At 36.7% G+C, this 10,870-nt stretch overlaps 1 protein-coding gene across 1 annotated transcript; it reads right to left on the bottom strand.

The window, feature by feature from the left end:
* Nucleotides 1-7,411: 7,411 nt before the first annotated feature.
* LOC147515343 (uncharacterized) lies at nt 7,412-8,518 on the bottom strand. Its single transcript, XM_086592874.1, has one exon. It carries the CDS (start codon nt 8,516-8,518, stop codon nt 7,412-7,414), a length of 1,107 nt encoding a protein of 368 aa, XP_086449000.1.
* Nucleotides 8,519-10,870: the final 2,352 nt, after the last annotated feature.

Genomic DNA, 10,870 nt, shown 5'->3' with positions numbered 1-10,870 from the left:
ATTGTTGAAGTAGAAATAGGGGAGTTTGAGGTTCACCATAGAATGTTGAAGATGGATGAATGGGAGTTTAATGAAAAAGGAAATGTAGTGATTCTTTAAAGTTCATAACTTGGTTTGTTTGTAAAAAGGAAAATACTTGTATTGAAATAATCGGTGATTGAATGAAACTAATGAAAAGAAACTTGGGTTGGAATGAAAAACATTTAGTAGAGATTGTAAAAACACAAGAACTTGAATGAAAACTTGTATTGAAGAACTTGAATAACAACTTGAATTGAAAACTTATATTGAAGAACAAAAGAAAATAAAATAATAAAAACTTGAAAATGTAAAGGGCTTGAATTGAAAATCTACACTACTCCTACATGACCATAGATTAAGTCTAGGTGCTTTCTCTCATCTCACTTTTTGGTTTAATTTATATACTACACCTTTTCCAAGTTACAAATTTGCCCTCCTTCCTTGGATTCAAGACACCTCATGAGTTTGCTTTATGTTTTCTCTAGATGCAAGCCACCTCATGAGTTATTTTTTCCTTTATGCTTTATGTTTTTTACTTTTGCTTTTGGTTATCTTCTTGAGAAAGTTTTGGTTATGCAAGCCTACTTTTGAGACAATGCCATAATCTTCAGTCTTTTGAGCTGATGACATATATAATCTTAAGTCTTTTAGGTTTGGGTCCTTGACCGCTGACTATTAACTTTGACTTTGACTTTTTTAGCACTTCCTCGTATATGTTAGAGTCTTCATAACAAGAGTTAATAGAGCTCATTTTGGCGCTAAAATGCAGCTTTTACAATAAGTTGTCTGAAAAGGCTTGTAACCTACAAATGGCAGTAAAAGTTATGTTGTCTGTTTATTAAGCATAAAAAAGACATATTTGCAGCATTGTAAATGTAATAATACGAACATTTGGGGTCTGATCAGTTATCAGTTGCAATTATGTGAAAATGGTATAGTTTAAAATGAAATAATCGTTAGACTCCACACCCAAAAAGATTACATGCAAAAGCGTAGTCAATAACCAACTCATTTCCTGGTTAATTCTTTGTATTAATGCACATATCCTCCAAGCCACTTCCACTTTTATAACTATCAAATGATCTCAGTAGTGATAGTCATCACTCTGGCCCTTAGCAAGTGCCTAAGCTACTCATTTTCAAGCAAAGTTTGTTCATGATTGGATTTTTGTTGGAGATGGAGTATTGACTTTAATGTTTTACCCAGCATTGGGTAAGACAAGATGATGAAGAAAGGGAGTTAAGCCTTTAGTTGCCTCATACATAGATCTAGGCACCAAAACCTTCATATCAAAGGAGTTGGGAGACAATAATATACACACTGAAACTTTTCACTAAACCTGACAGAGAAAGAAACTCTGCACACATAATATTTCCAGAAAAAGCTATAAGCATTTCGTCCGTCATAATAAAATGTTTTGGCAGAGTAACCAAACTAAAAAGTGTAATCCAACAAAGACTGAAAATGCATAACCAGAATACTAAACAACTCCAACACATTAACAGTAATAGTACATCACAATCGAACACTCCCGAGTTAGGATGGTTCCAATGTTTTACCACAAATAAATACAATATAATCAATTAGAAATACGGAAATATGGAGTCAACTCTTCATTTATTGCATTCTTCTTTTGGATCTCATTTTTCTTGTTGGCTCGATACAATCTCATATGTCAGGTCAACTCTCAATTGTATCGCGACTTCTAGCATAATATCTTGGATATGTTTTCCACATATTATAGCCTTCACGAACATAATGATGAAGAATCCACAATTTGAACTAAAAATGCAAAAAAAGAAGTTTCAAATAAGAGATAAAAGATGAAAATGATAGTTAAGTTCGGAAAGTTAAGTTCATACGATGCTCCTTGTTATGGGCATGTTCCAACTTTGATATCTTTAATCAAATCCACATCTAGCAACTTCAGCTCCCGACGCCTACATCTAATAGCTTCCACCACCCTCTATTGCTGCATTAAATTCAATTAGAATCAACAAAAAACAAACAATATTTAAATTACCAAAAGACTGCCCAACACCTGACTATGTAAATGTATTTTCACATAGTCATATGTGTAAATCTATATTTCTCCTCCTCTCCATCTGACTCGGACTCTTCCTCTTCATCTTGCACAAGACCTAACAGACCTACTACGGAAGATCTAAATGTCTTCTTCTTGTTTACATTATGTTATAGTGAGAGAAAACCAATTAATAACAAAGATCATCTATGCAAACTTTCAAACGTAAAAATGTATTACTACGCAAATTTAAAAATGTGGACTAAAAGTACTATGAAAATTAAAGATTGCAGAGTAAAACTATTATATAAAGTTAAGATTGCAGAGTAAAATTTAAGAATACAAAGTAAAAATACTATGAAAATTTAAGATTGCAGAGTAAAACTACTATGAAAATTTAAGATTGCAGAGTGAAATTTAAGATTGCAGGGTAAAACTACTATGAAAATTTAAGATTGCAGAATAAAACTACTATAAACCAGACAACCTTTAATAATTGAACCCAAGGAAAAATAACATTTCGACTTAAGCCTTGCAATGTACCATCACTGCATGTTTACATTCCCATAATTGCATATTTGTTTTCTAAGTAACTTCCTATAATAACATCTTCAAAGACACAAACACTCAAAGGCCTACCTATTAAGGCTTATCAAAACTCTAACATCAGGAATTTTTGAATTGGTTACTTAGAAAATATAAGAATGCAGAGTAACAATTATTACCAGATATGTGACTTCCAATGACTTTGCTCTCTCACTACCAACCTTCTTCTTTCTTTCTTCGTTAGAATTTGAACATTACTTTCTTTTTCTATTACCTTTAGCTTGTTTCTCTTCTTCGACCATTTCATCAATGTCGTCAGGCCAAACTTGAAGAACAATTTTGGATTTTTTCTTCATTTTTTGGGGTTTTGTTAATTTTGAGTTTTAGATATGAAAATGCAGGTTGAAATGGTTGTTTATGGTGTCGGGATAGTTGTTTATGGTTGTTTAAAGAGGAAAGAGAAAGAGAGAGTAAAGAGAGAAAGAGTTGTTTATGGTATCGAGATAATTTTTCAAAGAGGTGATGATTGTTTATGTGAAAAAGAGAAAAGAGAGACGAGGATTGTTTACGGCATTGGCATAATTTTTTGGGGGTATTTTTGTCAGTTTATTTTGTTTTAGAAAAGAGGGGTGTTTTGTTAGTTTGTTTGCATACGGGAAGGTTTTATGTACCATTTTTTTGTTGAGGGAACGCAAAATCTGGAAAATCTAGTCACTCTGTTTGCCCGGCTTATAGAATTGTCCCACGTGTAATCAACGGTTTATAACCGAAGTATTGTACTTTAGAATGAAGTGGTTCAGAAACATACGTCATTTGGTAGAATTACAGTTTTTTACTTTTAAGTTGCTACGTCACTACCTTTTTGAAAGAATATCTGTTGAGAATTAAGATAAAAGGTGGAAATAAAAAAACTGACGCACGATATATGATAAGACCAAGGTACCAACTACCAAACATGACTAAGGGTCCAATTTGAAAGTTGAAAATTAATAATTCAGTAGGCTCTAGGGTAATTCAGTAGGCGGTAGGCCGCTAAAAAGAGTCCAATCCAATGATAGAACTACCAAGAGACTTATTACTCATAGGCCATAAATATATTTATGAATAAGGTGTGACTACAACACGTAGCCCAGCACACAAAAAAGTTGCGAAGTCAATTCACGTGGCGAGAACCTCAAAAGTAAATCAAAACCAAAATCTCGTACTATTTTTCTCCTAATATACAAATAACATAATAAAAATAAAACTAAAAAACAATAACAATAACACAAATTGGTTTTACATCTAATACTTCTCATTCTTCAACACTCAATCACCATTCCCTTTCCATGACCTCACCCAAAAAGAATTGGAATTTTGTGAACAAATGTTGAAGCTCTATCAGTCCTTTCTCCGAATATTCATTAAGTTCCAAAATTAAATTCAAATCACAAAACTACAAAGTGGTCTAGACTTTCAAATTTTCTTCATAGCTGATAAAATTAGGCACAAATGAATTGGTATTAGCGAGAAAAAAAAAATGTTTTGGTCAAATTCTTTGTAAAGTTCTTTATGAGAAGAAAATAGAGAGAAAAGATTTCTTGCTTGTTTCCCAAGTCCTACCCCGAATTTTGTATGTAGGTCTTTATTTTGGGTTTTTTTGGTGAGTTGGTTTTCATTATTAATGGGAGTCACTATCAGAAAGGAAGAAGGGGATGGACGATTTTGTAATTTTTGCTCCCATTCTTTTTTATTTCTCTCCGAATTTTTTGTTCTCTAATTTCTATTTCTTTATCCCCTACTTTTCCTGCCCGATCGAGATTTTGGTTTGGGGTTCTCGCTACATCATTCTTTTAAGCCAATAAGAATTGACTTCACAACTTTTTTATCTCCAGGGGGGGGGAAGAGTTTTAAGCATCCAACTAGCCTCAATTGTCCTGATATTTTATACTATGGTACGAAGTACTATTACCTTTATGTTTTCGTACAATTTTTTTCCTTGGTTAGCAATGGCGGGTCCTTCGTAACAATAGGGTCGACCGGGGAATGGTTCTCTGGGTCCAGGCCTCCAGCTAAGGGAATCGCCAATGCATGCCCTCAAAATAGAGGGCCACGTCAGCATTTTAGAAGTTAGAGCATCACCAATGGGTTGTGTAAATTTACACAACCACATAGACTCCACATAGGAGCCACATGTATTTTTAAAAGAGATTTACATAATAAGTTTAATGTGTAAAAAAAACACATCCAATAGTGAACCAATGGAAACTTTTTGCAAAATGTATAAAAACAAGTGATGTTGGCTTCCCATTGGTTTAAAATAGTGAGAATGCAAAACTTATGAAGTCCCATTTTTGAAGTAGTGGGTAGTTAGAACTAATTTAGTTTAAAAATGTGTAAAATTATTTTCATTTTTAAACATGTGTTTACACATTTTTAAACTAAAAGTGGTTTTACACATCTCCATTGGTAGAGAATTTTTAGAGTTGGATGTTTAAATTTACACTAAAAGTGGTTTTACACATCTCCATTGGTAGAGAATTTTTAGAGTTGGATGTTTAAATTTACAATAAAAGTGGTTTACACAATCTCATTGGTCATGCTAGATAAAGGAAAAACATGATATGAAGGACCTCTAAATGAGGGGTTCTACACTGCGACCTCTAACGTCAAAATGAAAATCTTGAGAGATTTTATAAATACAAGATCTATTGGATTGGTGGCAAATGCTTGGGGTTTGTGTAAGTTGGTAGTGGGTAGGTTGCGAGTTCGAATCTCCACAAGAGCAAAATTTTGCATTTAAGTTTTCATGTTTGACATAAATTTGCAAAACGAGCCAGGTCCCTTAAAATAGTTTGTTGAAATGAAGATATATTTGAAAGATGGTATTTATAGAGGCCCATATAGGGGCTGCATTGGAAACTATTTCTGTCACACCCAAAATTTCCAAAAAAATTAAAATAGGGAAATATCCACATCCTATTCCATCTTCTGAAAACTCAGGATGAAACGAAACCCTAATAACCCATTACTAAACACGATATAGAAAAAATGAGATATAATTTAAAACCAAAAGAAAAACTCTTCATTCACATATAAAAATATTACAATCATTTCAACTTGGAAGACAAGTTAGTTCCGTTTTTTTAAAACGGCATGTAGTTTCTTCCCAAGTAAGATTTCAATCCCAATATACATTCTCATTTTTCCAAGATTAACTCATATAACAATACTCATTATTCTCACCTTCCCAAAATAACTTACAACATAAATACCACTTACATTCCACTTATTAAATGCACATATAATAACCTAATTAAATATGAGTTTGATACACCTTACCTTTAAGCCAGCACATCATCTTAGAGTAGGACAACGTCTCTGCATAAAAAGTTAATAAGTCCTACCCTCGTGCAAAACAAAGTTAGATTTCCCAAACGTAATTATTTATAGTATATATCTATTTCTCTCTCACTGCAACCATCATTGGTATATATAATCTGGCATAATATATCGCTAATATTAACATTCATGTCACACCACCATATCCATTATATCATAATATGTCACCAATCATATCTAACAACTCGCTCATACTTAAAACCAATATTTTTCTTAAAAACCACTCGTCTACATATGAGAACGAGAAAAATATTACAACCAGGGAGTACATTCATCACTCGTGAGTATCAACTCACACAAACCACGTATACATTTCTCATAAGAAATCATGTACATCATAACACATATGCAATAACTCCATCACACGTAAAATCAATATTTTACTTTGCTTATTAATTATCTCGTTGACTCATTTATTAAAAGACACAGCCCAACATTTAGTTCATACTCCACGATTTGTACTTCACACATTTACCAAATCGCACATATCCGTGTGCCTCACTCACACCGAGTACCACTACAAGACATATGTCCCAAGCGGGGATATCGCCTCCAGAAAATATATTTTCATCTTGTAAACTCGTAACTTGTGAGTCACAGCCATCTCTGGGCTTTTCATACACATACACAAAGCCTCTTTTAGGCATAACAAAATATCAGGTTATTCATGACACATTCAATGAATACCTTAGGTCATTCCCGCCACATTCAAGGAATACCCATCATAATACTAACATGTCATTCATGGTACATTCAATGAATACCTTAGGTCATTCCCACAACATTCAAGGAATACAGACCTACAGTCCCGTACATTCAAGGAATACAGCTCACTCGCAAGGCGAATGCCTTTTTTTTTTTTTTTTAAACGTTTATGAGGGGTTTGGCAGACCCCAACCTGTATTAATCAAACTCTCTGGTACAACTTACCAATAGCATCTTCCTCTACTATTACATTAAGCTCATACGTAAGAGGAGGCATGCTTACAAAAGTAACTCCAGGATTTATAATTCTATCCCGAGTAGTACTAGACTTAGCCATCAAGTCTGCCGCTCTATTCTTTTCCCTATACACATGGGACACACTAACCGACCCACACTGGTTCATTAGCCTCCAGATGCCTTCCACTGTATCGAGACAGTACCAAGGGCTCATCTCCTGTCTGTTAATAACTTGGACTGCTCTTAGAGAATCGGATTCAACCAGAATCATATTACAGTTAACACTGAGAGCTGCCAGAAGACCCGCCTCAATTCCTTTTAACTCTTGGATAATCACCGATCGTAAGTTCACATTTCCCATGTATAAGAGTATAGGAGACCCCTCATGGTTCCTCAATATACCGCCATAACCAGCACTATCTTCAGTCACCGACCCATCCGAATTAATCTTGACGAACCCAAAGGTGGTTTGGTCCACTTAACTAGCTCAGACGCTCGCTACCTTATAGTGATCTCAATACCAAGTCTCACAATCAAATTCCTTGTCGCTGAAGAAGAGTCCTCAGTGGACTTGATTACTCGCTGCAAGTAGGTTTTCATCTTCTCCATGATGTAGCTGCTAATCGACTCTGCAGAATGTGCTCTGTTCCTGAACCTCCTGCTATTCCTCTCGTTCCAAATCCCATACACAGTTGCACAAATCATCACCCTTGTTATCTCACTTGAGATCAAGTTCGATCTTGTCGTGCGCAACAGAAACTGCCACTCAGCAGTGGATTCACGCACCACTCCCAGCCCCAGATTATCTTTTACCACAGCCCAAATCTTTTTTGTGAACGCACAATTGAAGTAGAGATGCTTCGAATTTTCTGGGAGTTTGTCGTTACACAAGCAACACTCTGAATGAGAGAGAATCTTCCTATGAATCAGCCGATCTTGTGTTGCCAAACATCCCGCAAACAGTTGCCAGGTGATGAAAGAATGTTTCAGAACATTATATTTGCCCCACACCAATTTATACCAACCAACCTTTTCTCTCATCTTCTTGATGGACATGTAAGCTGACTTAGTGGAGAACCTACCTGAACTTGTAGCAGTCCACACTACCAAATCCTTAGCCATATTGACATTGATGGGAGTCTGTAAGATTTTTAATTTCAACTCACCGTCTGGCAAGTTGAGGACCTTATCGTTCCAAGTACCGTTCGTAATCAGCTCACTTACTTTAGCATCATCTGGTTCATGGATGAAATTTCTAGCTTGTGCATTGTGGATTAGCAACATAGAGGCTATCCAAGGATCATGCCATAAACTAGTTCCTTCTCCGTTAGCAATCAAGCATCTAATATATTTCCGAGCAATCTTTCTGTGTTTCAGTATACTCCTCCACACCCACGAGCAATCCGAAGGAATCTTCATAGTCCAGAAATTTTTCTGTCGAATGTGGTACTCCCAAGTCCACTTCGTCCACAGAGTTTCATCCTTAGTAGCAACCTTAAAGACCAACCCACAGTATGCTGCTTTGTTCCATACCCTAGGATCAATAATACTCAGTCCACCTTCCTCTTTATGCAACCTCAAAGTTGCATGACTTGCTTTATGCATCTTCACTTGCATCAAATCTCCAGACCACAAAAATCTGTTACAGAGTTTAGCGACCTTGTCCAAGACACCAACTGGAATGATAAAAGTCTTAAGCTTCCAATATATATGAAACGAGGGCGGGATAGGATCAGATAAGTTGTAATCTGCCCGCATAAGATAAAGACCTGTTCTTCCAGTTGGACATTCTCATGGTGATTTTTTCAATCAGTGGCAAGCAATCCTTGGTGCTGATTCTAGCAGAAGTGAGCGGCAGCCCCAGATATTTTATAGGAGGGGTGACCAGTTGAACCCCCAACAAACCAGCAAGAGCTAGCCCATCATCATTTGTCATACTACCAGTGAGTATAGACGTCTTCAGAGTATTTATCTTCAGCCCTGTGAGAGAAGAGAAATAATTGATTGCCGACTTAACAGCCAAGATAGAGCCAGCTTCCCCTTTACAAAAAAGTAGCACATCATCAGCAAAACTCAGATGAGTTATTGCAAGTCTTTTACATCTAGAATGAGGCTGGATGCCTTTCAACAGAGCCCTTGCTTCCGGACCACCTACCCTAACAGTTCCATTACCAAGATTTAACAAATACGAAGACAAAGGATCACCTTGCCTTAACCCTCGTTTCCCTTCAAAGAAGCCATCTGGGACTACCATTGACAAGGACTGAATAACAAGGAGAAGAGAAGCACATAACTAGCCAAACCAATAAACTTGTCGGGAATCTGAATCTCTTGAGCACCAGCCAGTAGTGATTCCCGATTAACGAATGTCATAAGCTTTTGGATATCAACTTTGATAGTGCATCTCTACGGCCCATGCTTTCGTTGTATCCTCCGAAAGCAATTCATGAGCCAGTAGAAGATTGTCCTGTATACATCTTCCAGGAACGAATGCTGACTGATTAAGAGCGATCAACTGTTCCATGTAAGGCTTCATCCTATTATCGAGAACCTTTGCAATACATTTATAAGTAATATTGCAGCATGCAATCGGACGAAATTCATCAACCTGTGAAACAACAGGCTTTTTAGGAACCAGACATAGAAATGTTGCATTAGTACCTTTATGAATTTTGTTTTGACCGAACACTTCCTTGACACCTCTTAGGAAATCTTCACCGACTATGTCCCATGAATCTTTGAAGAAGAATGTTGTATAGCCATCAGGCCCTGGGGATTTAAATTCCTCCATATCAAATAAAGCTCGTGTAATTTCCCCACTTGTAACCTCTTCTGACAGTTTAGCTGCTTGTACCGAATCCACCACCCCCCCCTAACTGATATGTCCTCCAACAGCAACCCAGTACTAGTCGTCTGTGCCTCAACTCCCAGAAGGTCCTGAAAGAAACTGATGAAAGCGTTGGACACTTGTGCTACTCCTTCATGTTTTACCCCGCTCATATCTGAAATAGTCCACACAAAATTACGGTTCCTTCTTTCTTTTATTGCTTGATGGAAGAATGCATTTCCTTTATCGCCGTAATCTAGCCAATCATTTTCAGCTTTGGCCTTAAGTTCCATATACTCCATCTCAATCAGTTTACACAGGAGAGTTCTAGCTTTTCTTTCCTTTTCGCATAACTGGAGGTATGTAGGGGAACTTTGTAGTTCTTTCTGTAATCTGTGAAGATCCTCCCTTGCTGCCTCAGTTTTTATATGAATATCGGACATATGCACCCTTGCCCATCCTCGCAGTTTAGACTTAAGAATCTTCAATTTTGGACCGATATATAGACAACTGCCCGTCACCTCTGTAGCCCAAACTTCGGTGAACCAACTCTTTGAAATCTGTCATGAAGGGCCCATGAATTACAAAACCGAAAGGAACTCTCCCTTTTTCATCATCAACCAAGCAGACTATCATGGGAGAATGGTCCGAAATTCCTTTATGGAAGGAATTCAGCTGAGGCATGCACAAACAAAGACAACCAGAGGATGTTGATAAGAACCTTGTCAATTTTTGACCATTTCCTATTACCTCCTACTCCATAATTAGTCCATGTAAAATAACACCCTGATGCTTTTAAATCAAACAACCCTCAGATCGACTAGGGTAGCCCTAAAAGGAACTGTTTCTCGAGGATGAACCAGCTCCCCTATCCTCTCATGAGAATAGAGCACATTATTAAAGTCTCCCTGCACACACCAAGGTCCTGTAAAACTATTGTGAAGCTGCCGCAAATCCTGCCACAGCCTTAATCTCTCCTGGCTATTATTACTCGCATAGATAAGCGTTGATAGGAAGCTAGCTGAGTTAGGACAAATAGTCACCCTGTAGTGTACAAACTGAGCTGTCTCTTGAATCTTACTCACGTCCACAAAATTTGGGTTCCAAAGAATCCATATTCTACCCCCAGG

This window comes from Coptis chinensis, chromosome 2, assembly GCF_015680905.1.
Source record: "Coptis chinensis isolate HL-2020 chromosome 2, ASM1568090v1, whole genome shotgun sequence".
NCBI classification, from domain to species: domain Eukaryota; kingdom Viridiplantae; phylum Streptophyta; class Magnoliopsida; order Ranunculales; family Ranunculaceae; genus Coptis; species Coptis chinensis.
Note: the sequence above shows the minus strand (reverse complement) of the source record. Positions and strands in the feature narration are given on the sequence as shown.